The sequence below is a fragment of the Mustela nigripes genome, chromosome 5 (assembly GCF_022355385.1).
Source record: "Mustela nigripes isolate SB6536 chromosome 5, MUSNIG.SB6536, whole genome shotgun sequence".
Taxonomy (NCBI): domain Eukaryota; kingdom Metazoa; phylum Chordata; class Mammalia; order Carnivora; family Mustelidae; genus Mustela; species Mustela nigripes.
The window spans coordinates 61,725,781-61,753,255 of NC_081561.1; the positions used below are offsets into that span (position 1 = coordinate 61,725,781).

At 52.3% G+C, this 27,475-nt stretch overlaps 4 protein-coding genes across 9 annotated transcripts in view; 2 read left to right on the forward strand and 2 right to left on the reverse strand.

Moving 5' to 3' along the window:
* Positions 1 to 4,892, forward strand: part of USP49 (ubiquitin specific peptidase 49) — a 56,634-nt gene extending 51,742 nt beyond the window's left edge. The window contains exons 5-6 of the mRNA XM_059400492.1: positions 236 to 441; positions 1,396 to 4,892. Coding sequence (XP_059256475.1) covers positions 236 to 441; positions 1,396 to 1,586 — 397 coding nt within the window. The 3' untranslated portion in view covers positions 1,587 to 4,892. The remainder of the gene's footprint in view (positions 1 to 235; positions 442 to 1,395) is intronic.
* A 3,082-nt stretch (positions 4,893 to 7,974) lies between these two features.
* Positions 7,975 to 9,350, reverse strand: TOMM6 (translocase of outer mitochondrial membrane 6). Its single transcript, XM_059400501.1, has 3 exons — positions 9,129 to 9,350; positions 8,531 to 8,635; positions 7,975 to 8,302 (listed from the first exon to the last, which is right to left on the reverse strand). Exons 1-2 carry the CDS (start codon positions 9,254 to 9,256, stop codon positions 8,539 to 8,541), a joined length of 225 nt encoding a protein of 74 aa, XP_059256484.1. The 5' UTR covers positions 9,257 to 9,350; the 3' UTR covers positions 7,975 to 8,302; positions 8,531 to 8,538.
* A 270-nt stretch (positions 9,351 to 9,620) lies between these two features.
* On the reverse strand, positions 9,621 to 16,058 carry PRICKLE4 (prickle planar cell polarity protein 4). 5 transcript variants are annotated; one of them, XM_059400497.1, is made up of 9 exons: positions 15,900 to 16,058; positions 15,207 to 15,404; positions 14,563 to 14,687; positions 13,376 to 13,519; positions 12,764 to 12,871; positions 11,943 to 12,080; positions 11,460 to 11,663; positions 10,707 to 10,911; positions 9,621 to 10,247 (listed from the first exon to the last, which is right to left on the reverse strand). In XM_059400497.1, the coding sequence occupies exons 4-9, from the start codon at positions 13,505 to 13,507 to the stop codon at positions 9,874 to 9,876; spliced, it is 1,161 nt and encodes a 386-aa protein (XP_059256480.1). In that variant the 5' UTR covers positions 13,508 to 13,519; positions 14,563 to 14,687; positions 15,207 to 15,404; positions 15,900 to 16,058; the 3' UTR covers positions 9,621 to 9,873. The 5 variants fall into 5 exon arrangements, with proteins under 5 accessions (XP_059256480.1, XP_059256482.1, XP_059256481.1 ...); XM_059400499.1 differs by lacking the exon at positions 15,207 to 15,404; XM_059400498.1 differs by lacking the exons at positions 15,207 to 15,404; positions 15,900 to 16,058 and adding an exon at positions 15,448 to 15,813.
* FRS3 (fibroblast growth factor receptor substrate 3) lies at positions 10,239 to 26,159 on the forward strand. Of its 2 annotated transcripts, none has more exons than XM_059400495.1 (7): positions 10,239 to 10,549; positions 18,012 to 18,155; positions 20,016 to 20,104; positions 21,016 to 21,202; positions 23,542 to 23,703; positions 24,499 to 24,656; positions 24,913 to 26,159. In XM_059400495.1, the coding sequence occupies exons 3-7, from the start codon at positions 20,039 to 20,041 to the stop codon at positions 25,825 to 25,827; spliced, it is 1,488 nt and encodes a 495-aa protein (XP_059256478.1). In that variant the 5' UTR covers positions 10,239 to 10,549; positions 18,012 to 18,155; positions 20,016 to 20,038; the 3' UTR covers positions 25,828 to 26,159. The 2 variants fall into 2 exon arrangements, with proteins under 2 accessions (XP_059256478.1, XP_059256477.1); XM_059400494.1 differs by lacking the exon at positions 10,239 to 10,549 and adding an exon at positions 16,299 to 16,400.
* Positions 26,160 to 27,475: the final 1,316 nt, after the last annotated feature.

Sequence of the window (27,475 nt, forward strand, 5' to 3'; positions counted from 1 at the left end):
GCAGGCAGTAAACTACGAAAAGATTATTGCCTGAATTGCTTGTTTTAGGGATTTCTAGTTTCAGAGTACATTATGGAACACTCACAGGAAATATATGTGGACATCGATCACTGTTTTATTTGATGCAAAAGCCACATCCGGAAGGTTATGTATTCTCAGTTCCCTGTTTTACCTTCCTCTTGCTAGGATAACATGGCATTTTTTTACTAGTAAGAACTTTCTATCCATGTTTTAGGTGGTCTGGCCGTAATCATCGAGAGAAGATTGGGGTCCATGTCGTCTTTGACCAGGTATTAACCATGGAACCTTACTGCTGCAGGGACATGCTCTCCTCTCTTGACAAAGAGACCTTTGCCTATGATCTCTCCGCAGTGGTCATGCATCACGGGAAAGGGTTTGGCTCAGGACACTACACAGCCTATTGCTACAACACAGAGGGAGGTGCGTGCGCTCGACTCTGTGGGGTGGGGGAACACGGAAAAGGGTTGGTGTGTCCACATTCCATCGCTTTCCTTTTACTTCATCTATAGGGGGATATTACATACATGAAAATCTAGTGGAAAGAACTGTGAAAGTGGGGTTCAGATTTTGGTTATATCACTAAGTGACAACAGAAGATTGTACTAAGAATGGACAGGAACCGACACATGTAAAAGTACTTAGTATGGTTCCTAGAACATAATGTTCAATTGATTTTAGAGGTTTCTCATTGTTATTAATACTTCTGCAGACCTCTGTTTCCTTCGTGGTTATGCAGAAATGCTATTCGTAACCTCATGGAGATACTGTATTAATTTCACCAGCCCTGGCTGATGATAAAGCTGAATACATTTCCTGAGCACTTCTGTGTCCTTACCATAGGAGGTATGGTGGTACAAGGTCCCGCCTAAGGAGCTTTCAGTCCTTGTCCCCCCAGAGCACAGCCTCCCAGATACTGTGTACTGAGGTGGATGGGCTCCGCTGCTGCCCTTAAGGCGGCCAGGGTGAAATAACTTTTTATTCCTTCTAAATTTCCTTTTACCACTCCTCCATGTCCATTTCACCTCTGCCTCTCCTCTTCCCATCTCTTAGCTCCCAGTCTTCAGGCTGCCTTTGTAGCAGGCCCTAGTGGGCAATGAAAAAGCCTGAATAAAATGAGGACAAAAATTACAGTCAGTTGATTGTAAGTAGTATTGCGGTGGGCTGGGGTGGAGTTGAAGCCAGAGGTGGCAGGGAAGTCTGTTGGTTTCATTTACCAATCTTCCCGGCTCCCCCGCTTCCCCGCCCCCACTACCAGTCAGGGGCTGGTTCTGTTCTGAACTCCTCTGTCCCTTTCTTCATCTCCTGGTTTTGCCTGCTGATTGGAAATACAAGTTGGGTAGTCACTTTCTCTCTTTCTTTCCTTTGGTTTCCTAGGTTTTTGGGTCCACTGCAATGACTCAAAGCTGAATGTATGCAGTGTCGAGGAAGTGTGCAAAACTCAAGCCTACATCCTTTTTTACACTCAAAGAACAGTTCAGGGCAATGCAAGAATTTCAGAAAACCAACTCCAAGCTCAGGTGCAGTCCAGCAACAACGATGAGGGCAGACCACGGCTCATCCCCTGAATGGGAGGCACGTTTCAAGGACTGGCCTGCTTTTAAACTATTGGTGTTCATATATCTTTCCTCTTACAGGAAATAAGGTTTAGTGCAGGAACAGAGTACTAGGTTTGCCTCACTGGGACTACAGCAGAAGGTGCTAGGTGACTCATGTTCTATCATAAAATCTGTAGTCACTTTCTCTTGAATGGATTTGGGAATTCCCTCCTTTGATAAAACAGAAGGAGTAACTTCTATGAAGATTCTTTCATCAGTTGCTTCTGAAAAGAGAGGATCTGGGTGGAGGAAAGAGGGGGTAAATTGATCATATGCAGCCAGGAGAGCAGCCATGTTTTCTTTCCATTACATGATTCCCCCATTAACCAGGACCTCCCTGTGACCCCAGAAGAACCCTCCTGATGTGAACAGTCCTGGACAGAGCATGAGAGGTGGGGCCCTGGGCTGGCAGCTTGCTGGATGGGATTGGTTCCAAGGCAGGAAGTGAATAATAAGGATTTGTCCTCACAAAGGAAGTAACCCTCAAGGGCTGACAACTTGCAAACTTCCTTTTTTAGGGACTAGCAGTGAGAGAGTGGAATGAGATGCATAGAGCAAGTTTCCCCATGCAAAACGGGAGGTTTTTCAAGTGTCCTACCTTCCCTGGCTGCTGCTGTCATTGAATCATTCCTCGTCTTCTGAACATCCCTTCATTCTAAAGGAGCAGTTCATATGGGAAAACAATCAACTGGTCCATGACATGTTCTTAGCTGCATGCCAAGCTGAAGGGCACCCCTGGCTGCCCAGTTCTGTAGCATATCCCTGGTTCAGGTATAGGATAAGCACATGGTTTGGTATAAATTGGTCTTTAGGTCAGTTGTCTGAGGCTGGCTCAGAATTCAGTTGAGGGTAGGCAGGGATAGCTGGTGGACCAGGCCTTATCTGAATGCCCATCACCTGTTCTCACCTTGGATGCCCATCACCTGTTCTCACCTTGGTGCAGCACATAGCTTTTCTTAGCCTGCAGCTTTTAGCTTGCACCTGGAGGGCTTGGAACATTCTTGTTCAGCACAAGGTTTGGGAACTTATGCTTTTCTAGGGCTTGGGAATCTGCCCCCATATGTCCGAACAGTTCGTTGCTGCTGGCCCCAGCCTGTTCTCCTCCCAAATTTGATAATCCTTACTGTTTCTTTACCCTCCTACACTCAGTCCATCTGAGGGGGTAAAAAAAAAAAAAAAAGAGTGCCCTGTCTTTTACTTAAGTGCTAGTAAGATACATATTTCTTTTTATACCGGGTCAATTTCTAAGTGGAATGAAATTGCCCCCAAGCCCTCCTTCTCATCAGGCACCACTGAATTTCCCTTCTCAGTCCTGCAGTAAAAGTGAATGCAGCCCGGAACTCACTGTGGGGCTGCTGCAGCCTGCCTCAGCCTGTCACTATGAATGCTCATCTTCTGACTGAGTGTATCAACCTAATGTTTCAATTCAGGTAGAAGTACAGTTGTCACTTGAAGGAAGCAGATGTGGAGGGAGTTGGGGACGGGTGGGAAGTTGGGAAAAGAGGGGGTAAGAATGAGGGTCGTAGCTTAGGGGTGTTAATGAGCCCCATATCCAGAGCAGATCTGTAGCATTTGCTGTTGACCTCTTTTGAGATGGACTCTCCCACAGGACCTGTCAGACAGCACTGAGACATGGAGGAAATTCAGACAGAAAATGGCTCACCCTGATAAAGAAAGGGGAGTGACTATATTTTAAATTAAACTTGCTTTTTCCAACACTGTGAGGTTTCTGTAATATTTAGCTTTTATTTGGAAGCGATAGCGTATGGCATTTTTTATGCTATTTGGTTTATATTGTCTACTGCAGGCTTCTTTGTACAAGCTTGGCCCGGGCTCACCCTCCTGGACACTGTTTTAAAGTGTCACAGCTGCCCATGCTGCCAGAGGCTCTGATGCAAAGCTATACTCTCTAGATCCACATTTTTAAGTTGGCAGTCTTGGTGATGACTTTTCGTGGCAATGAAAAAGCCCATTAACTCAAAACAAAACAAAACAAGCAAAAAACTGCAAGGAGAGTGAAAAGGAAAATATAAATTGTGCCTCATCTTTCTTTGAATGCTGTATTTGTTATTCTAGAAAAAGAGAACTTACAAATGGAAAAGAATAGAGCATCTACTTCATCCCTCAGGGTGTTTCCGGGGGAAACTTAAGAAAAATGGAAATTTAATGGAAAATTAAAAGATCTTCAAATTTAATTTTTAAAAATAGTTTTATACCAAATATTTATAAAAATTATTAAGCAGACTTAAGAACTTTGTGAAAGAAATGCTTGACTTAGCTGAGCACCTGTTAACAAGTTCATAAAATTGTTTAAAATGAGTTGGAATAGAAACCACTACCAGAGTCCTCACTGAGCTGCGTACTCTCGAAGGTGCCCCTGCAGTCACAGACACCTCAGGTACCCAGAGGCAGCAGCACTAGACGCTGTTGAGAAGTTAGTATTTATGGAAACTTTTATTAAAGAGTTCCCTGCTGCATAAGCCAATGGCTGTTGTGAGGGAAATTTCCCTTTGCCTTTAATTTATTTACATATTGGAAGTAGATGGATTTCTTAGTTGCATCTCACTTTAAACTGAAACATTCTAAAGAGAAGAAGCTAAGAACCAGGTAGACGTTGACTAGATGCTGCCAAATCAAACCCGAGATCTCCTAACTGAACCTACGGGGCCTGCTTCTCCCAGACTAGTTGGAGTCCTGTTCCAGGAACCCTTTGTAGTTGGCTGGTGTGTTTACTTTCTGCTGTAGCCAGCCAAGATGAATGCACCCTGGCCCCCAAAAAGGATTTTTTACCTCAATCTAGTTTGACCCTCATACTTGTGGTTGCCTCTGAGGTGAGCATCCATGCTAGTGTTTAAAAAAAAAAAAAAAAAAAAAAAAAAAATTAGGAATGCCCTCAACAGCCAGGAACTGAAGCTCTTATTAAATGGTGGGCAGAGCTCTTGCCAGTTTTGATCCAGTCCCCTCTCAGGCTGAGGGGAGCAGTGCCACGCTGAAAAGAATTTCCAGATGTCTCTTAAAATGTCATGAATAAAATTAGAAAACTGTAGGAGGATTAATGTGTCCTATGGACTCAATAGAAGAGTTTATTTTTGTTTTTAATGGCAAGGCTTCTAGAGTCAATGATTGTATGAGTTCCCTACTCTGGCTATGCTTATAGCTTCATCCAAGTGCAAGAACTAATAAAATGGATTGGCTGGCAGTGAGGCATGGATGGCCCTTGTCAGGCCCCTGCATAAGCCTGAGAGAGGTCGACAGTAGTACAGAATGAAAACTTGGTTGGGTGTGGGGGGGTGGGATGTGGGGGGGCAGGCAGGGAGGGGGAGATGGAGTTTGTTTTACTTATTGATAAAGCTTTGTGAACTAATTTTATACAATTCATAACATTTGGTGCCTTGTACCGTTATGGTTTGCATGGGATTGAAAAGATTAAGGGAAGGATGTCACCTTGTCATTTCGGGTGGCAAATGGGTCTGTACAGTGTAAAAGACATTTGGGATCAGAATTTTTAAAAGCATTTCATCTCGTGTGTGAAAGATAATTCTTCTTACCAGCAAGTTCTGAAATTTTACTGTAATGTCCAAAATCTTTGGATTTGTGATTATTCATCAAATGGCTGCTTTTCAAGGCAGACTATGTACCCTGTTCTTTCTTACCACCTCTTTTATGTTCCAAACATTAATTCGGTCCTTTTCGGGTAGGCTGGGAGTGCTAACTCTTCTCAAACATATACTATACCCCTGTCGGGTTATATCTTATGAGTGGAAGGGTTGCTTTTCCAGCTGGTTGGGAGAGCACAAAATGTTCAGAAAGGGCCTTTTTTTCCTAATGCTGGGCAACTTATAGTAGAGGTTGAACAAAAATGGTTCCTCCTGAAGTATTGCCTTCATTAATTAGTTCTGAGGTTCTTTTGCACAAAATTTCAGGAAGCAGTGTAGGACACAATCCCCTGTATGTGAACCTTTAGATTGTATAGCAAGCCAGTGCACTGTGTAATATGCAAAAGAGAAGGCTCAAAGAACCTGTCCTGGCCCCCCAGCCCTTTTCCCTGGCAGGCGCGACTGGGATGGTGCTGAGTGGCTGTGGAAGGGGAGAAGACCCAGTCCACTCACCTGCAAGGCTGTTTATAGTCTGTTCTTTCACACTGACCTTAAGGTTTCCACTGAGCTCACGAGACTTCACCAAAGGGTGTTTAAAAAGCTCACTGCTCAAAGCACATTTGATAATTGGTTCCTTCAGCCTAATTCCTGGCCTAATTAGGTGAGGAGGTTGTACTTTTGGAGCAGAATCTCCCATGGCAACTTAGTTTTTTTACTGGGTAAGTATACATCTCCCTGGTGGTTCAGATTCTTTTTGAAATCAGCACTAAAGCTGAAAGCATCTTCTAAATATGACTGTGAGTTTAGTTTAGATCTTTCACGCTTAACCATTCTCTTGGTCGAGGGCTCTGACTTTAACCAGTGTTTAATCTTCAACCCACATTGTTCTAAATACACCATAGCTATTCTAGCACTGGGGCAAATGGTCATTTTTGTGGACTCTTTCCATTCTTCTACTGGCATGTTTCCACTTAAAATCTAACCAGGTAGTTTAAGAGATTTCTGTAGTACTGTGTTAACCAGCCAGGGCTGAAAACCATGTGACAGATGTGAAATTGACTTCGCTCCGGGAGGATGTTGTGTTGGAATGGTGAAAGCCAGCATTTTAATCTACAGAATTAATGACTATTCGTTGAAATTTGGGGAGATTGTAGATTTGATAGCTTTACTTGCTAAATTCTTAACACTTTGAGGAATTAAGCCAGTTTAAATGAAACTTTACCTTGCCAGTATTATGGCTTTATAAACCAACTAACAGTAAATACTATTACTTGAAGTTAAAACAAAATTTTGGGTGAAATATGACTTGTGCTTTGGAAGCTGCCATGTCTTAATTTTTGCTGCATTTTATTTTCAACTTTTAAAAAACTTTATAAAGTAGAACTGCTGACAGTTAGGAGTAGATCAGGTTGCAGACTTTAAGGATCTGTTTCTATGAAGAACAGGAGGTGCCAGTATTTCTTGTTTTAGCAGTGGTCTGATGCAGATCTGAAGGGGCTTAGAATCTATGCTATGGCTTAAAGTTTCCTTCCTGGTCACCATTTGGGAGGTGATGGCTTCAATCTAAGCCTTGATCTCATGTATGTGACCCTCATCTTAACACCCAATAAGATGGCTATTACACCTGTCAAACTATCTGTGGTCCCAGTGTAGACAGATTCTTAGAGGGTCTTGGCTTTATGGTAAGCCGTCTGCAGGCCTGAATTCACACACACTCACACTCCTCCTGATTCACACTAATCAAATGGGACCTGCCTGATTACTGCAAGGGAATGGTGCTTTGTACAATACAATATCATTCTCAAACAGATTTCTTAATGAGATTTACACAGGTAGGGTCAAAAAGGACTGTTTTGTCCTATTTACCTTTTGTGAACAGATCGGTAAGACATCTGTCAGTTCTAATAATTAGGCCACTGTGGTGTATTCATACTGATCCCCCTCTTTTCCAATTTATGTCCTTTAATCCCATACCAGTTCCAAAGGAGACTTGGCATGGAAAAGCAGGATTTTAAAAAATGACTAGTAGATGGGGTGCCTGGCTGACTCAGTCAGAAAAGCATGCGACTCTTGATACCCAGGTCATGAGTTTGAGCCTCATGTTAGGTGCAGAGAGATTAAATAAATTTTAAAACAAAAATTTTTAAATGCTTAGAATAAATTAACTGGGAATAAAATTGCCTACCATCTCCACATCTACCTGAGCCTACATGAGTCTTTTCCATACGTTCCATTTCCAAAGAACTCCCAATTCTTGGACAGTGACACTATCGTGAATTTAGGGTAAGAAAACCTCTACTTCCTTGTGAAGAAAGCAGCTTCCTCAGGCAGTGACACTTCCCGTGCCCACTGCCCAGGCTTGCTTACACTTTGCTTCCATTGCACATCACTGCCCTCTTTCCATCAACAAATCCCACTGATGACAGCAACAATGCCCTCTGGTGCCTGGAAAACCCACCTGGTGCACTAAAATGCTATGCAACACCAAATGGCTTCTTCCCCTGGTTCTGCTCAAAAAAGTGGAAATTCCTCCAAAATAAGTTTCACCTTATGTTGACATCAATGTACAGTGGCTACAGTTTTCTTTTCCTTTTTTTTTTTTCCCCCCTTTTAAAGCAAACCACCTCTGTTACAATCTGTTTGGGGCTTGTCTCTGTCTCTTGAGTGTGAACTATAAATCATGTTTTTATGATTTTTGTAAATCTTGACTTTTTACACCTTGTTTTTGTAAGCTGAAGTTTCTTATTAAAAGAATAAAATGATTCTTTGTGTGCAGTCTTTATTCCAAATATCTGTTAAAATACCATTAGGTTATTCCTCAGGACAAGCACAAAGATCACCCCCTGCAGAAACTTGGGAATTATATGCAGAACTTTACAGAACAGAGGACAACACTTTGGCTGAAACCTGACTGCTGATCAGAGAACGGAGTTCTGAGCGGGCTCAACGAGAAAAGGAAATCAGTCGGGCAGGAAAGGTGCCCCTCTGTATGAAACTTCAACTTCCATCAGGGCAAGTCTTGTGACAGTCACAGATTGGAGGCTCTGTTTTTGGAAGGTTCAAATACAGCACGGGGGGGCTTCCATGTATCTGCAATCAGACCACAGGACAACACGTGGCATTAGAAATATAAAATACTGGAAGAAAATTAGTAAGAGACTCAAAATTTCTTGCAACATCTGTAACACATTTAACTAGGGCTAGTCAAGGGACTTTTGTTAAGTCTCTTTTCTGTATTTTGTGCATAGATGGTAAAAATTATTGGTTCTCTCAGCCTCTAAAGCTCCGAGACACGCACAGCAGTAGTTAAGTGCTTACCTATTTGGCTACACCCCAGGCTGAGGTGCCATTAGGTCAATGTCACTCAAATTCCTGGCCAGCCAAACGCCTGCAGCAAAAAGTCCCAAATTGAGGATCAAGTTCCTGGGAAAAGGACACTTCATTAATCCTGTGGTCACTGAACCACTTGTCTTTAATTAACGAAAGATACTGGGGGAAAAGACCATCACCTGGAAAAAACTATCGAAGGAAAAACACTATTCTAGAATCGCAGGACCGCAGGGCTTTACAACAGTGAGGTTGCCCAAGACCTACACGGTTACTTAAGAGTTCGTTTCTGTCTCTAATAAGAGCAGAATCAAATGCAAAGGCCAATTAAGCACTCGCCCAGGGCTTTAAAGTCTGTTTGTGTTGGCGCCTCTTTTTCCCCGAGTCCCCCAGGACAGGGTGAAAAAAATCGGTTCTGCTGCATAGGAACTCTACCAGTCAAGGGCCTCTCCAAAGCGCAGCCAGAGCCACTAAGAAGCCAAGACGCTGGCAACGCAGAGGGGCCAGCCTGGGCGAAGACAGCAAGTAGAGGAAATACGCAGGAGGCTCGGAGGACCAGAAAGGGACAAGTTCCCGGGGTCTCGGTTACCTCCGGAAGTCGTTCCTGTCGGTGGCGAAGCGGTAGACGCCCCGGAGCCAATCTCCCACGTTGTCCGGGATTTCGGGTGCTTCATTTGTCGCGCCAGCAGCGCTCACGCCGACCCCACTGGAAGCCATAGCGGCACGCTGGAGCTCCGCAAGACCTCTCCCGACGCACCGTGTGGGCGCCGGGGGCGCACGCAACTTCCGGCCTCGCACTTCCGCCGACGACTGGCGGCAGGGGGCGCCGCTGCTCCAGCTGGGTTTGGCTACTGGGGGAGAGGGACAGCTCCTAGGGGAGAAGGACAACTCCCGGGCTGCGCCTCCACGACCTCAGCGAGAGGGGGAGCGCGACCCCGCACTACTGTCGCCGGATGGCGTCCCACCTCCGGCTCCCTCTAGGCCTTGGGCTGGACAACCTGGGCACCGACACACGTGGTCTCTGAGTGGTCACTTCATTGGCTCAGAAAGATGCTGAGGATGGGACTGTGCCGGGGGGGGGGGGGGGGGGGGGGGGGGCTTAGGGGTTAGTTCCGCAGGGGATGTGAAGCTTTGGGAGGTGGGGTTCCCCAAGAACGTCTCCGTCAGAAGTCATAGATTGCGCAGGCTTAAGAGCGAGCACTCCAAGTTTGTGATCCGGCCGCCTCTCCCAGGCGTGCCCCGGATTGCGTTCAGTCTAGGATTTCTATAGGAGAAGAAAAATCTCGCTCTCCCACCTAACATCATATCCCCTCCCCCTTCTCCGGGCTGCGCCACTAGCAGATGGTGCAGTGCTTCCTGGAGTTGTCGCTGTCCCCAGCCTGGAGGCTTCCGGGGGTCTTCCAGGGACCGGGAAGGCGCTGGCCTAAGAAAAATCCTTCTGGTTCCGAGTCAGAAGAAGAGGAGCAGGTGGGGCAGGGGGCGTCCTGCTTGGCATCGAGGGGCGTCTCCAGGCGGCCCCGCTCCCGCCCTTTGGGTGCCTCCGCCTCGTCCCCAGCTCGACCCTCCTGTTCCGGACTGGATCGAAGCAGCCCCCTCTGGGTTCCCGGACTGGAGTGGGAGGCAGCGGCGGGGAGGGCTGCCCGGGAGATGGTAGCGACGTCCAGCGGGGCGCAGTCTCCCTCTTCAACTCTACCGAGTCTCGCCTCCCCTGTTCCGGGCCGGGTCCGTAATGCCCATCTCAGAGCCGGGAGTCTCCGTATCCCGGATCCGAGCGGGGCGGGCCCCAGAAACCCGTTCCAGCTGGGGTCCGGCCTCCCGCCCCGCCCCCGAGCCGTGGCGCGCCGCCGCCGCGGCTGCGACACCTCTCCCGGGCTCCTCCGCCCCTCCCCGCCGCCGCCCACCAGAGGGCGGCCGCGTCCCCAGTCCGGGAGCTAGTCCCGCGCCGCACACCCAACGGTGGCGAGGGATGGGTTCGGGAGGCCCTTGGAGCGCTCCGACCAGGGACGCGCGGTGAGAGCTGCGGGCCCCAAGGCTCGGGTCTGGGGGGTACGGTGGGGGGACGGGACGGCGTGGGACCGGGGCGAGGGTCCCAGCCCGGGAGAGTCCCCTCCTCAGTCCAGCCCAAGCCGCTGCCCCATTCGCCTTTGATCTGCACCTTCTCCCTTACCTAGCAAGGGCCTCCCTTCCCGTGCAAGGGCCTGGCTCCAGCCGGCATCCGAATAGCGACTCTCAAAGCAGCTAGGGCAGCAAGGGCCGCCCCCCGGCAAAGCATAACGTCCCCCGCCCAAGGGCCCAGCGCAGTCCTGGCAGCAGAAGTGGTTTTCGTGCCAGCGCCGTCCCTCTGCCTCAGTGCAGCGCTGGGAGAAGATCAGCTGGGAGAGGCAGGGAGAACAGCTCATCCATTCATTCATTCACTCACTCATTCATTCACCCAGTAACCACGCCTTACACCCAGTTAACGCTAAAGCACGTCTACAGACATCCCATTTGATCTACTCAACCACTCTCGGCTGCAGGGAGGGCTGATTGGCCTAGCTAGGATCTGGCTAGCAGGTGGCATAGCCTGAAAAAGTGCGACCCCAGTTGCCTGGACTCCCAACCCAGGATTCCGCCGGCCTCTTATGCTGACATTATGGCAGGTCCTCTCCTGATAGGGCACAGCACTGGGGACCCGGCAAACTGAGACCAACCAATATCTGCCCAACAGTCCCTGTTCGGGAGAAATTCTCTCAATCCAAGAAAAGCTTGCAGTGGGGGAGGGCACAAGGCAACAGGTCCCCATCCCCAGAGCAACAGGGAACAAAAAGTCCCAGGCTGGTTATGAGTTCTTCACTCCACGGTACTGGCAGAGTTGTCCCCTTATATCCTGCCACATTGGACCCTGGGCAGACCCCTCCAAGCAACCCTCTTCCAGCTGTACCTGGTCACAAGCCGGGCAGCGCGGTCGCAGCAGCTCTGCGTGATGACGGCCACAGTAGAGATGCCCGTCGTGGTAGAAGTAGATGAGGTTTATCAGGGCCTGGCCACAGGCCTGGCAGGCAAAGCAAGCCGGGTGCCAGCCGCGCCGCTCTCCTGCCGGGGCTGCGAACACTCCGTACTCCCCGGGCCTCAGCCGCTCCCTGCACTGCCAGTCGGGGTGTGCTGGGCTGGGCAGAGGCCCCAGCATGCTCCTGGCTTCCCTCCTGGCTCTTCCATCCCAACCCCAATCCAACTGTTCTCCCTAGACCCCTGGCAGCCCACCTCGACTGCAGGCCCACCAAGAACCCCTAAACTTGGCTCCTCTTTTTCAAGTGTGCCAAACTGTCAATCCCCAACCCCTTTACCCCACCTGAGTCCCTGGAGCTCGCCCCTTCTGCTGAAGTGTGAAGGCAAAGGGGAATGGAGCAGGGGGAACACCACATACCTTCTCACAGGTGTGTTCTGCCAGCTTGGGAGATACCCTGCAGGCCACCCCCTGTCCCAGGGCCTCCCGCCTCCGCTGGTTACAGAAGAGCCTCAGCTCGGCCACCTCATCCTCCCCAAGGGCCAGGCAGTAGCGCTCCTGCAGAAACAGGCCACCACTGAGACTGGGAGAGCCCCAGCAGGTGAGACTGGAGTTTGACTGGGGAGAGGAGGCTTAGCTGCTAGGTCAAAGGAAGGTTGTAGAAGCTCCAGGAGATAACACAGAAGGGCACTGAGAAGGAGAGGGAGAGAGGGAAGAGATATGGAGGAAGTCTACCCCAGTCTCACCTCCCCCAAGGAATGGCCACCACTCGGATCCTGACAGCCCACAGCACTGAGCCCTGTCACCACAAATTTAGAGACTTACCTGCCATGAGCTGGCACTCACTATCACTTTCCATTGTTTTTCTAATTTATTCCATGTTCTCCTGTCTTGCCCCCTGCCCCCCAGCTCCCCAAACTGAAGTGTAAGGCTTTAGTCTGGGCACACATAGGTTCTCAATAAATACTTAACCATACTCTACATTTGTACATTCCATTATCGGTTTCAAAAGTGGTTCATGTCCATTTTCTCATTTGCTCTTCAGCTAAGCATTGTGGGCAGAGCAGATGCTATTGCCCCCATTGTGTAGATTTGAAAACTCAGGCTGGGGATGGGGGATGACTTCCCCAATTAGTGGCATAGCCAGCCCAGGCCCTAGATCCATGTCCTCTGGCTTCTGGACCCACAGTAAATAGAGAGAGGGAGGCGACAGATTGGAACCTGGAGAGAGGGGGACCCACATCACTGTCCTGTGGAGGCAGCTGCTGCAGGAGGATCCGAAGCTCAGGCCAGTTGGGGGCCCCTTGGGTATCCAGGCCAGGGAGCCCCAAGCTCAGAACTTCAGGACTCTGAGGAGATGCAGGAAAGGGGTGGTTAGGTTTGCCTTGCTTTTCTTTCCTCCCACCTCACTGCCACCTCTTCTCCAATCTGGAATGACTTCCAAGCACCCCCTCTTTCCAGATCGAGACAAGGATGGCTGACCCAACGCCTGCATCTGTGGTCTGATTGAGGCAGGCTGGGGAGGTCCCATTCCCCAAAATGGTATCCTTTCTTTTGCTTTAAATGAGCTCCCTTTACTCCACTGGAGCCAAAGCCTAGAGTGTGCTTTGACAACGCAGACGCCCCCCCTGCCCCATGCCAGGAGAGGTAATGTGTCTTCACGTGAATAAGTTTAAAGTTAAACCCCCACACCCCATCTGGAGGGGGCTGTAGAGACAGGGATTCCTGCAAAGAGAAAAGGGCCATGGGAGTCTGGGCACAAAAGCTACCTACCTTCCAGACAGTGGAAGTGGGAGGAGGCTGTAGGATAGAGGGCGTGTTGGTCTCAGAGGGAAGGAAAAGGCTCCCAGTACCTGAGCAGAAGTCCCCTCAGAGTACTTCTCCAGCAAGTGTCTTAGGTCACTGTCTGAGTTGGCTGGTGGACCTGGCTCCTGAGGGCTGAGGCTCTCCCCTTGGTGGGGCCAGTCAGAGTTCAGAACTGACATCGGTGACAAAGTCTGCCCAGAAGACAAGAACATCTTCGATTTATTGGCCCCTTAACAATGTGCCAGGCAGTGCCAAGTGCTCTGCAGGAATTATCTCCTCCCATCCTCCCAGCAACCAGATGACATGGGTGGTATTCTGTCCCCATTTTACAGATGGCTACACTGAGACTCAGGGAGCATAAATGCCTGAGGTCACACAGGTACCAAGTGACTGAGCCAGGTCTTGAGGCCACGCCTTTCAGCTCTAGAGTTTCTGAAGCTCAAATTCTGGGGTTTCCCAAGATTGGAAAGGAGTAAAGAGGCGGCCCACAATGGAAAGAGAGGGCATTCCACTTTTCTAGTAAGCCTCTGGGCAGACTGGACCCTTCCCCGTGTCCCCAACCTTAACTCCACCTTTCCTCACTGTGCACTGAACACCCCAGTGAGCCAGTGTCCTCTACACTACCAACACAGACCCCACTTCTCCAGCTGTAGACTCAGGCCAGGTAAAAGGACCACGTCACCAGGAAGCCCTTTTCAGCCCCTCCAGCCATACCAGCTCTCCCTTTTCTGGGCTTCAGAAGGAAATACAGTCTGCACCCTGAGATTTAGTACTAATGTTTCTCTTTGTGCCCTGTGCCTGTCTCAGTTCCTCACCTAGTCTCTAAGCCTGAGGACAGAGGAAACTCTTGTGCATCTGGCTTCTACCTATAGCAGCAATTTCCAATTCCACTGGATAATTCCAAATACCTCTCTTAAGCCCTTCTTGGGGCCGGCCCTAGCAAGAACGCAGTATCTTGGGGGTGAGGGGGACTACTGAAGTACAAAAGGGATGGGCCCTGTCCTCAAGGAGTCCAGTGGGTAAGACAGAGATGACACCCAGCAGAATGAGGCTGGGGAAGGTGTATACAGCACCTCAGGAAGAAAAAGAACCAGAGCAAATTTTTCTGTAAAGTTTTACTCTGTGCAAGGGACTATACTAGCATTTTGCACAATATAATGCATCCTCAAAATAATCCTATCAGATAGTTTCTGTTATCCCATTTGATGGTTGAAACAAACAGAGGTTAACTTGCCTAAGGTCACACTAGGAAGCTGAGGGATGTCCTAGGAAGAGGTTGTCTTTGAGATCCCAGATGGATTCTGACAGCAGCTGGGCACAGGAAGGCCTGACCAAATCCCAGGCCTCTAGAAGACGGAGCTGTGGAGTTGGGAACAAGGTTTGGACTATAACAGTTGCATTGATTCCCAGCCCTGAGCACCCCCCCCCCCCTTCAGACATTCTGTGCCACCCATCCCTGCTTCCACACCCATTTGCTTCCTTCCTGGTCTGTCCCTCTGGTCAGTTTCCTGTGGAGAGCAGCCAGCCACATTCAGAGCCAAAAGTAGCCACTTCCCCTAACAGCACTGCCCCTGCTCCAGGCAGCAAGAGGTACTTGGGAGAGTGTCAGGCACACGACAGGGGCCATCTGGGACCTCAGAGTGGATTTGCGCCCTCTTCCAGGTTAAAGTTTGTATGAAACTGCCCCCCACAAAAACGACGTTCAGAAATTAGCTCTAACCCTTCACCCTTCCATCCCCCCACCTCCACCCAGCACTGGACCAGGTCTTACTAACATACTGGATTCCTTAAAAAATTCCTCTTCCCTCAGGATTGAACCCCTTCTCTCTGCCCCCCACCCCCACCCCGCGCAGGTGCAACGGGGCTCAAGAGCTTTACCTTCCCAATCCACCCCTGCCCTCGAGGGCCGAGCCTGCACGGCCCTAGGGACTAGGGAGGTAAAAGGATGGGAAGGTTTTCCGCGGACAGTGAGACGGAGAAGAGAAGTGTCCGGTCCCGCGGAGTGCCTTCTCGACAGATCCCCAAAGTTTTTTCTTGGACTTCCCCGGGAGTCAGTTGAGATTCCCAGTCTGGTTGCTGGCAGTTTACGGGAGGGAATGGGATTTTGCTGGGGTCTCACCCTCGCTGCTCGCCTGCGTCCGGACCGTTCTGTACAGACCCAGTCGTCGGGCCCTCCACCCAGTCCCCAACCCGAGGCCTCAGCGCCCGCCTCTGCCCGCCCCGGGAGCGCGGCCCTTCCTCTCCCACGCCCCGCGGCGGCCCCTGCCCGCCCCTCCCGGACTGGTAGAACGGGCGGCTCGGGAGGGGCCTGGAGTTGCAGCCTGAAGGAAAGAATTTGGGGGATCCCAGGGTGGAAAATGTGCAGGCTCCACTGCCCTCCTCCCCACTCCCAAGTTTGTAGCGCCGGCACCGCGCCCCAGCCGGCACAGGGTAGACACCAGGGAACTGCGGCGGTGCCGGGTCTTCCACCGCTCAAGGAACGGAACGCCTTTCCCAGCCAGCAGGTACCCGCCCCCCACCACCAATCCTCCCTCAGATCTCCTAGCCCCGCCCCTCTCTGGGTGTCCTCACCCACACCCAGCCGGTCCCCAGCCCTTCTTAGGGATCCGTCGTCTTGCCCTTCTCCCTTCTGTCTCTTCAGGCCCTTCCTCCACCTTTTTCGTTTCTCCCCGACCCGAGTCCCTTTTCTGATCCCGGGAGTGGAAACCACTGGTCCCATCTCTGGTTCCCTCCTCAGCCCCGCCCCACGCCTCGCGCCCCGCCCCCTCCCCGCCCCCTCCCCGCCCCTCCCCACTCCCTCGGGGGCTAGCTCCTTGGCTGGCCGGGAGCGCCCTCTGGCGTCTGCGCATGCTCTCTGTTCCCGCCTGCAAAGTCCTCCAAAGGGACCTTCTAGGCTGCGCGCCGGTCGCCCCCGATCAGGTCCGCCCGCCCGCAGCGTCTCGTTGGTGCTGTCGGTGACCTCCGACCTCGCGGCTGCGGGGCGGGGCGGGGACGCCTTGGCTCCGGGCGGGCGGCGGCTGCTGCAGCGGGACCCGGGAGCGGGGCCCGGCGCCGCCCGGGCCGCGGGGCGATGTGAGTCGGGGCACGGCGGGGCGGGGACGAGGCGGTTCCACAGAGGCCGCACCGCGCCGCGCCACAGTCTCCGCTCCCTCCCGAGGAAGCCCTTGGGCGAGCGGGCGGTGGAGTCCCGGGACTGGGGGCGGGGATCTAGGGACGGCGCGCGGCCCCGACCTCCCCCCATTGCTTCCCGGTGTCTGTAGAAATTCCCCTGACAACCCCGCAACCTGAATCTGTCGCTCCTCCCCAGAACCACCCCACCCCCACCCCCGGACACACCTTCGCTTGTCCTGGAGCCCTTGGAACCCCCTCACTCCTGCGAATTCTGGTAACGCCCGCAGAGCCACCATTCTCCGGGATGCCCCCAAATGCTTACAGAGCTATGCGTTTCCTCTGATCATGCATACGCCCCATTCTCCCTGCACCATACTCAAATGCAAAAAACTTGCCCACGTTTTCCCGAGCCCTCATATATTTGGGGTCCCTATAACCTACCCTGACATCTAATCTCCAATCCACACCTATCCCAGACAAGAGCCCCTTCCTGTCCCAGCCATTGTACCGCCCCACCCCCCGAAGTGTCATGATATGTTCTGATATCTTAAAGACAAATGAAGGGGACAGAAGAAGGTGTAACACCCTCCCCCATCTTGCACCCTATAATTCTTGTTTTCACCCTGACTCCCTGTTGGTGACTTAAGCCTCAGTATTTTCCTAACTGCCTTCCTTTAGGCTGTGCACACCTCCCTCAGCCTGCTTCGTTCTAGAGAATAAGCCAGGCCAGGAGGGTGGGGGTCTTTTTACCCGGGAAGTTTTATGTGGAAGTAGAGCACAAGGGGCCTTGGGAAAGGATAGTTGCTTTCGAAAAGCAGGAGGGTGGGGTTTCAAGGATCTTGGAGGTCCTTGCTCATCAACTTGTCCACCTCAGATCTCTAAAATTTTTATTAATATTAGCATATATGTTAAAATTGTAAGCCTTTCAGCACTTGGGGGACAGAAAATCTGTTAAGCTTCCAAATGTGAGATTGAAGGAGCTTATTAGCTTGTCCCGAAAGAGGCAAATGTCCATTTTTGTGACCTTTTCCCTATGTACTTACTTCTAGAGGTTATTTAAGCAAGAAGCCTTGCTGTTTACAGATGTTTCCCTTGAAAACTAAGGCGTTGAGGTGGGAGGTGGGGATTGCCTTGCCAGAGTTTCCCAGATACTTTGTGGCCACAAAACAGACTAGAATATTGGTTGCCTGAATCTTAAGCCAGTGTTCTTTCCAATACATCACAGGGTCCTTTTGAGAAAGCTCTCTGTAGACTTAAAGTTCTCTGCAAAGGTAAGGTTGTGGCTTTGGTGTTGGTTATAATGGGATACAGATGGGTTCTAGAGGCAAGTAAAAGGCTGCCTCAGACTTGAAACTCATTGCTAGTAGGGGAGTTGCTCCCTCTCAGGGCCTGTGGGGCTTGGAATTGGTGGCCCCTTTGCCTTTGATCTCACTTTCTTTGTTGTGTTTCTGTCCCATTAGGACCCGGGACAAATATCCAGGTGGGCTGGACTAACAGCAAGTGAGTTTTATTAACAACTGGGCCGAGGGTGGAAAGTTTCCACTAACCTGTGGTCTTTGTCTCCTGTGCTAGGTGAGCCCCAGGTGTGTCCCAGAGGGATCCAGGTGACTTCTCTGCAGACTACTTGCCATGATGCCCCACCAAGAACAGGGGGAATAAAGTGGGGGTCCTTCCCCATGCCCCTCCCATGGTCAGCTCCCCAATGGCCTGGGTGAGGTGAGAGCTGTGTATGGGAGGCACTTTTCTGGAGTTTTTCAGGTTGGGTGGAATGGGAGATAGGATTGTTCAAGGCTTTACACATACAGTGGGAGTTTTGGAAGGATATCTGATCTTACAGATTTATTTTTTTAAAAGATGTATTTATTTTAGAGAGAGAAAGGGAGCACAAGCAGGAGGGGCAGAGGGAGAGGGAGAAAGAGAATCTTAAGCAGGTTCCATTTCCAGCGTGGATCCTGATGCAGGGCTAGATCTCATACCCTGGGATCACAGCCTGAACTGGAATCAAGAGTCAGAGGCTTGGGGCGCCTGGGTGACTCAGTGGGTTAAGCCTCTGCCTTTGGCTCAGGTCATGATCTCAGGGTCCTGGGATCGAGCCCCACATCGGGTTCTCCACTCAGCGGGGAGCCTGCTTTCCCCTGTCTCTTTGCCTGCCTCTCTGCTTGCTTCTCTCTCTCTGTGTCAAATAAATAAGTAAAATCTTAAAAAAAAAAAAGTCAGAGGCTTAACCCACTGAGCCACCCACGTGCCCCATACAGATTCATTTCTCGCTTCAAGTTGCAGCCCCTTCTGGTTGGGATTGTTCTATGCGTTTGTTTGCTCCCTTGGGTCACTCCAGCTTGGTGGTCTCCTCTCCATTCTAGACAGAGGCCCAATTGTTGCAACATATAATCCAAGTGCGGTAATCCTGGAGGGAAAAGCCAGATAGTAGGGCCTCTAGTCTCCCCTTTAGACAAAGAGAAGTAACCTGAGCATTTGTTTTTTTTTTTTTTTTAAGATTTTATTTATTTATTTGACAGAGAGAAATTACAAGTACTCTGAGAGGCAGGCAGAGAGAGAGAGAAGGAAGCAGGCTCCCTGCTGAGCAGAGAGCCCGATGCAGGACTCGATCCCAGGACCCTGAGATCATGACCTGAGCCAAAGGCAGCGGCTTAACCCACTGAGCCACCCAGGCGCCCCAGCATTTGTTTTTTTAAGGAAGAAAGACTTAATCAAGGTTATAAAAAAATGTGCTCTGTTACAAGTTCTGTCTTCTTACTATATCTTTTGAGCATGATGTGATGCCTCATGGAAGAGAACATCAAAAAGATAAATTTGAAGTAGATGTTGGGATGGTAGTGAGGTAAGAAAGAATTTGGGTGATGTGGGAAGGATTAGGTGGAAAAGATGGAAAAAAGAAAAAAAAAGAGGAAGGTCCAGGCCAAAGTGTTGGGGACTCACAAGTTACTACCAGTTTCTGAATCTGGATAAAGGCCCTGGACCCAGCTCCATTTGAAGCAAATCACTTCTTCTGGTCCCCTGCCCCCCCCCTTTTAAAAAATTTTTTCTTATTTATTTATTTGAGGGAGAGGGAGAGATAGCATGAGTTGGGGGAGGAGCAGAGGGAGAGGGAGAAGCAAACTCACGCTGAGCATGGAGCCAGATGCAGGGCTCAATCCCACAACCCCAAGATCATGACCTGAGCTGAAATCAGGAGTCGGATGCCTAACCAACTGAACCACCCAGGCGCCCTCCCTGCTTTATCTGGGCTTTTCCTTTCAGTACATTAGTCAGGTTTCCCTTCCCTTTCAATACATTAGTCAAAATTGTCCTCACTTCTCAAGGTCCAGATCAGATGTTACCTCTGAGAAGTCTGTTCATCCCTCTGTTAGCATTAATCTTTAACACATCCTAACTTGCTTTAATGTTTATCCAATGCATGTCTGGCCCTGGATTGAGAGAGTAAATTTCTTAGAGGAGGGACAGGGTCCTACTGTGTCCAACAGTGGGTGATCACAATTATGTGGTTCTGCCAGCGTCCCCAAAGCAGGGCTTTTTGGAGCTGACCTTGATGACCTTCTCCCTTACGTTTTCCCCTAGGGCGGACTGGCTGCTCTGACACCATGGGGAGCTGCTGCAGCTGCCTGAACAGAGACAGTGTCCCAGACAACCACCCCACCAAGTTCAAGGTACCCACAACTCCCTCCTCTCCCGAGCTCCCAGCATGGCTTCCTGGCCTTGGGCCAACCTGTCCAGCAGCCTTCCCTCTCTAGAGAAGGTGAAGTCAAAGGCTGAGGTGGTGGCTTGTTAAGATTCCTCAGGGGCCTAGGCCACTGCTCATTGTGTGGCTCTCCTACAGTGAATGGCCTCTAAAGAATGAAGAGATACCGTGCTTTTGGAACATTCACTCCTGCCAGTATACCTTTGTCGCTTTACACATGATATTTTTTGGAGAAAACAACACAAGTCTATGTTTCTAAGTTAATACACATAAAGCATGTGTAACACACAGTAAACCCTATATTAGCGTTGGCTGTTGGCTTTGGGAAGCTAAGGCCAGACCCAGTGGACCTGGGCACCGCCCCCTACCTTCACCACCTCTCACCTCTCCCTGGGGAGTCCCCTCCTCACACCCAACTTGTTGAGGCCCAGCTTCTCCTACTAACCAGAAGAGGGAGCCCTCGGCAAGGTCCTAGAGCTGGGGAGGTGGAGGAGGTCTGATATGAGTTCTGTCCCCCTCGGGCCTTCAGATTTTGAACTTGTAACTGAACCCCATCCTCTGTCAGCGTCCAGTTCTTGGGCACAAGGGATGGACCATTGAGGTCCTCTAACCTTCGTCGTCAAACCATCTGACCTTGGAGGTCAGCTGGCCACCCCTCCCCCACTGCCTAAGGGCCAAAGCTGAGACCTAGGGAAGGACACTTCTTCATCCGCTGGGTCTCCTGGTGGTCATGTGGCTTTCTCAAGACCCCGTTGGGGGATGGGGGAGCCCTGCGGCCGCCCAGCCCCCACCCCACATTGGCCTGCCTCCCAGTGGCTCAGGGACCCCTGCCCGTACTTGTGGACGCACCCACTGACCCTTCGGTTCCCTGCCCACCAGGTGACAAATGTGGATGATGAGGGGGTGGAACTGGGCTCCGGGGTTATGGAGCTGACGCAGAGTGAGCTGGTGCTGCACCTGCAGCGGCGCGAGGCTGTCCGCTGGCCCTACCTCTGCCTGCGGCGCTACGGCTACGACTCCAACCTCTTCTCCTTCGAGAGCGGCCGCCGCTGTCAGACGGGCCAGGGTGAGTACTTTTCCTGCTGCGCGCTGGCACGGCAGCGGGAAGTCAGAGCCTTGGGGACTGTGGGGACGCCTTTTGGCAGGGCAGGTGTTACAGGGGTGGTGACCAGGAGCGCAGAGCATGGCAGTATGGAACTAAGTGGACTCCCAGGTCAGTGCTCTCTGTCCTTGGGCACGGTGGCTCCGGCCTGGGTCCTTTCATGGGGGCGTTTATTGCAAGGCCCGAGGGAAAGAGCCAGTGCTCTCAGGCCAGAGCCCTCTTGGGAAGGCAAGCAGTTCCTCCGTCCTCTGTTACTCCAGTTTCGAGGGGACCTCTTATCTCCTCTGTAGGAACAAACTTTATGCTGAGTCCCTAGGTCAGGTACTCTGGAGCCCATGAATAGTGAAGGGTTAAGTTGGGAGCTCTGGTCACCTTGGGGCCGGGTGGCTTGGGAACGATAGGCTTGGGGAGGCCGGACTCTTGGATCTCTGACGTACAGAGGAGGCTCCAAGAGGTTCATCTTTGTCTCCTGTCACCTAGAGTGTGATGTATTCTCCCTTCCTCCCCTTCCTCCGGACAGCTGGGGGTCAGAGAGTAGTGATCATTGCAGGAAGTCAAGGCCAGGGCCCGCCACGGCTTCTTGAAGGAAGAGCATGGTTTGGGCTTCTTTCTTAGGATCCAGACCTGAGTTCTGCAGAAGGAGGCTGGCCTGGGCTTGCGTGAGGTGCTGCCAGGGCTGTGCCTGCTGGCGTGGCGCGAACAGGCTTCTCTGACGAGGCCACCATTCCAGCAGTGAGTGTCTGATGCGCTCTTGGCTGGGAGCCTTCCCTCAACACACATCGTCCCCTTTGGGCTTCTGTGGCAGAGGTGCTTACACTGGCTGAGCAGGAGGACAGGAAGGGGCTTCTCATCGTGGTGTTTCGTCCACACCTGAGATTCCAGAGAGGCAGCCCTGGGCGCCCACACTGGTTTCTCCTGAAACTCCAGGCTTATCCTCTCCTCACCCTTAACATCCCTTGCCAGAAGAGTCCTCTTCCTTCTCCTCCCCCTCTATCCTTGTTGTCTCATTCCTGCAAACGTCAGCTGTCCTGTAGCCCAGGCTGCTTTCGTTGATCTTTGTTATGGGTCTGTGCATGTGCACACCCCAGGTAGCCTCTCCTGAGTGCTGGGCCCTGCTGTTGCCGGCATGGGGTATGCAGAATCCCAGGCTGGCCCAACACCCCGGGGGCACAATCGGACGCCTTAATTGGAGATACTTAGCCCAGGCCCGCTGTGCCTGGGACCGTGAGCTGCCACCTCAAAGCTAGAGGGGCTGTCAGAGCAGCCCCACTGGAGAGCTGCATGAGGGCCTGGCCGTGGGGGTCCCAGGCAAGCCTGCCCATCCTTCTTCCTTTCTGTACCAGAGTTTAAGTGCCGGGAGATCACTGTCCTCTCCAGGGTAGACATTCTCTCTCTGGCCGGGCCCTGGACTAAGTGCGCAGTGAGCAAGCAATGAACAGTACAGACTCTCTGACCTTCAGAGAGCTTGGACATGCTTGGGTGTTGAGCCGAGGGTGGGGCTCAAATTTCTCCAGGGAGCAAAGGGTGGTAGGCAGAGGGAGATGGAGCCAGTGTGGGGAGAGGAATGGTCATTCATCCGACCCAGTAGGGCCCCCACTGTATCTGCAGGGAGGACCCCCAGTGGGTGCCTGAAACCACACATGGCACCAAACCTGTATGTTCTGCGTATATTTCTATACACAGTGAGATGAACAACGATAGCAACAAGGCCAGACAATCACAGCAGTGGCCTGTGATGAAAGTTATGTGAGTGTGGTCTGTCTCTCAAAATACAGTACTCTGCTCCCTCTTCTTGTGATGGTGTGGGAAGGCGACAAGCCCACGCAATAAGGGAAGTGAGGAGAAGGAAGCGGGCAGCGTGAGCTCGTGGGCCGCTCCTGCTGACATTCAGATGGTGCATCAGAAGGAGGCTTGTCTGCTTCCGGACCCCAGTTAACTGGTGGTCACTGAACCTTCAGAAAGCAAAACTTTGGCTAAGGGGCCCCTACTGTCCTTTTCTGCTTTGCTGGTGACTTCTCCTCCCCTCACCTGTGCACCCCTCACCTGCAAACACGGTCAGTCCGTGGAGGAGTTCGGGTGAGGTAGAGATCTCCAGCCTACGGTCATGTTAATGGGGGAAACAAGGGGGCCTTGGGCCCAGCTTCTCCTGGAGCCCTTGGGCCTTAAGGGAGTGCTGGGGATGAGGAGATGCCCTCCTGCCCACTGCAGGCCTGGTCCTCGAGATCAGGGACAGTCCCTGAGTGTCTTTCCTCTGCTCAGTCTCTCTGGGGAGAGGAGCCTCATTTCTCCCTTTCCTCCTTCAGGGATATTTGCCTTCAAGTGCTCCCGGGCTGAGGAGATCTTCAACTTGCTTCAGGATCTGATGCAGTGCAACAGCATCAACGTGATGGAGGAGCCGGTCATCGTCACCCGCAACAGCCACCCGGCTGAGCTCGGCCTCCCTCGGGCCCCCCAGCCTCCCAATGGTGAGGAGACCCCTCCTCGGCCTCCACACTTATACACACAGGCACAGGCCTAGGAAGTGCCAGGCAGGCAGGTGGGACGGCCAGGCCACCCAGCCCTCCAGGCCAGCCACCTGCCATCTGATGACTCTTGGGGATGAATAAGGCCAGGTCGGGGCCAGTCGGGTGACTCGGGCTGAGGCTGGGGAGTCCTGGGCCTTGTCGTGACTGATGGTTCAGGAGCAGACAGGAAGACATTGAGTTTCCATGGAAACAGCAGTCTGGAGCTATTTTGCTTCCTTCCTTCTGTCTACTGGGGTATACCCGTTCTACCTTTCTTGACTTGGTACAGGTATTTTGGCTCGTAACTCTCCTGGGGAGGTTCCCATACCTTCCACTTGTTTATTCCCTGAGTACCCCCTGAGCCCCTGCTCCGTGTTCTCTTCGAGGGCTGGCCTGTGGCGGGCAGAAGCTAGAGAAACACCATCCCTGATGTCTGGGCACTTCCCTGGCGCTCACTGGCAGAGCTATAATGAGGCGAAGGGAAAGTTCAGGATGGCAAGGTGGCCTCAAGTGTTTCAGCTAAGGCTGAACTGGGGGAAGTGGGGCTCCTGCTGAGCTTTGAGGGAAGGGGCAGGGTTTGAGGAGCAGAGAGGTGAAAGAGACTGGGGGCTGCTGGATTAGCTAGGCTAACCACCTGGGGGGCCCGGGGAGTGTCTCCCCTCCTCTGAGGACTCCCGTGATGCCACATGTGCAGTCACAGGTGGTTTAAGGAACCCCCTCCCCGCCCCCATATGGCCTTGTCTCCTGTGTGCCCAGCTCTAGGCTACACTGTCTCCAGCTTCTCCAATGGCTTCCTTGGCTGCCCAGGAGAGGGCCCGAGATTCTCAGCACCCCGGCGCCCCTCGACGAGCAGCCTGCGACACCCCTCGCTTGGGGAAGAGTCTACTCATGCCCTCATTGCCCCTGATGAGCAGGTGAGCAAGCTGCTCCTCCCCGCTGGTCTGGGTTGGGGGGACGGGGGTCGGAAACATGGCCGCTCCTAAGGATCATGGGAAGGGAGGAGAATCCCTGGGCCCCCCAGGGATGTAGCTTCCCTGGGAAGTTTGGAGCACCAGGAAGAGGGGGACCCTCCGCCTCTTCTTCCCTGTGCTGCTCTTATGCTGTCCCTTCTGCCCTCCCCTTCTTCCCTGCCTTTGCGCCCTCCTGCTTCACTTGGACTCCTTCCTCCAGTCCCACACATATGTCAACACGCCAGCCGGTGAGGATGACCACCGCCGGAGCCGGCATTGCCTGCAGCCCTTGCCCGAGGGCCAGGCGCCCAGCCCCCCCCAGCCCGGGGGCCCTGACCCCCGGGACCCCCAGGTGTTTCTGCAGCCAGGCCAGGTGAAGTTCGTGCTGGGCCCCACCCCCGCTCGGCGGCACATGATGAAGTGCCAGGGCCTCTGGCCCAGCCTGCATGATGCCCCCCCCAACAACAACAACAACGAGGGCGTTTCTGAGTGCCCGGCTCAGCCCAAGTGCACCTATGAGAATGTCAGCGCGGGCCTGCGACCGGGGGCCGGCTGGAGACTGAGCACGGAGGAGCCAGGCTGGAATGGTCTTGCCCACCGCCGGGCCGCCCTGCTGCACTATGAGAACCTTCCCTCCCTGCCCCCCGTGTGGGAGAGCCATGGCCAACAGCTGGGGGAGGAGGCTGGGGATGACGGAGACTCGAGGGATGGGCTCACTCCCTCCTCCAATGGCTTCCCTGATGGTGAGGAGGACGAGACCCCACTTCAGAAGCCCACCAGCACCCGGGCTGCCCTCCGTAGCCATGGCAGCTTTCCTGTGCCACTGACCTGCCGCCGAGGCTCCCCGAGGGTCTTCAACTTTGATTTCCGCCGGCCGGGCCCCGAGCCCCCCAGGCAGCTCAACTACATCCAGGTGGAGCTGAAGGGCTGGGGTGGAGACCGCCCCAAGGGGCCCCAGAACCCCTCGTTTCCGCGAGCCCCCATGCCCACCACCCACCCTGCCCGCAGCTCAGACTCCTATGCCGTGATTGACCTCAAAAAGACCGTGGCCATGTCCAACCTGCAGAGGGCGCTGCCCCGAGACGATGGCACTGCCAGGAAAACCCGGCACAACAGCACCGACTTGCCTCTGTAGGGACTTCCTCAACGCTCCGCCTCACGCTCCTGTTCCCCAAACCCACACCCTGGGTTCAAGGTTGCTTTGTAGAAGGCCACCGAGGTGGAAACCCAGGCTACCCTGCGCTGGCTGGCATCCCCGAAGATAGCAGCCACTGAGTCTCCTGGTCTCCCAAGCTGGGCAGAAAAGGGTGACCAGGCAAGGAGGGAGCCGGGACGTAAACTGTGAAGGGTTCCTCTGATGCATTTAAGCACCCTCCCATTTATGTCCATTTGTCTTGTCTCTCGTCTGTCTGTGTGTTCTCTTTGGTTGAAATTTTGAAACATTTTGTACCTGTTGATTTTATTTATCAGTTTATTTTTCTATTTATTGTTTTAAATGTAATTTAACATATTTATTATTAATATAATTATTTTTAAATTCTGGCTTGGTGGATGATATCAAATTCTTAGGGAGTCTCTTCTGGCATGGTTCTGGGTGGGATTGGGGGTGGGGTGCGACTAGAGGGAGGGGCTTCATTCCGGGAAATTTGGGGGTGGTTGTGGTTATTGTGACAAGTCTGTGACCATTTTTTTTTCTCTTCTGAGAAGGCCTGGTGCAGAACTTAGTTGCCAGGGATGGATGTGCTGTCAAAGAAAAGCAACAGGACAGCAACAGGAGTCCTGGATGCAGAAAGGGGATCTGGAAGGAAAACCACCCTACTGGGAACATCCTGATCCTCCTGAGTTGGGGGCAGGTGGGAGGAGGGCAGGGTTGGGGGAGGGGAGCTGTACCAGATTTACCTTCTCCAGGACCCCCTGCTGATTTACCTTCTGCCACCAGGCAGGTCCCTGGGGTTACTGATCTCCTATGACATCTTGGCCCAGAGGTGGGCCCTGGATCCTCCTTCGGCACCCCCAGCACGGCTGGATCAAGGCTAGAACCTTTACACAGGACTTTGCTAAAAGCCCAGGAACAGCAAAAGGAAAACACAAGAATGTAACATATAACCAACTCCTCGGGCTTGCCTCATTGTTTTCCCAGAGAACTGCTCTCCAGGAATGGGCTCCTCACGGCACCTGTACCCTACCGTAGGGGTGGGCCCTAGCAGAGTCCCCACCTCTGAATACCTGCCTGGAATCCTGGAGCCTGCACAGGCCCCCACAAGCCCCCCACCTGTTGCCCTGTTGCAGGAGCTCCCTTTCCTTGTCTTGAAACCGCCTCTCCCTCCTCTCGCTGGCCTCCCTGCCTCTAAGACTCCATTTCTATCTCAGCCCCCTGAATAATTCATCTAAAGGAAATCCAGCATCTGCGATTAGGACCCAGGGGAGCAGTGGGAGTAAGGTTTGCCCAAGACTTAGGGACAAACCTTGCCTTTGGTCCCTGTTTGTGCCCCAGCTCCCCGCCCCGTGGAGCAAGCCAACCCGTCCTCCTTCCTAAGGAAACCAGCCAGGGTGGGGCCTACCCAGTTCCCTCCCCACCTGCTGTCCAGGATGACACTGCCTGGGCTTCATTTCTGGGACTGCCCTTTACCCTGGTGGGGACTGAACTGACCAGCTTCCAGACTTCCCCATGCTTGACTGTTACTTTTTTCAGTGAAAGGGGTGAAGAGAGAAGTGGCCCCAGTGGGCTGTGGGAGAGACGCTTCCCCTGGGGCCTAGCAAGGTCCTGGGGTACAGCTGCCATG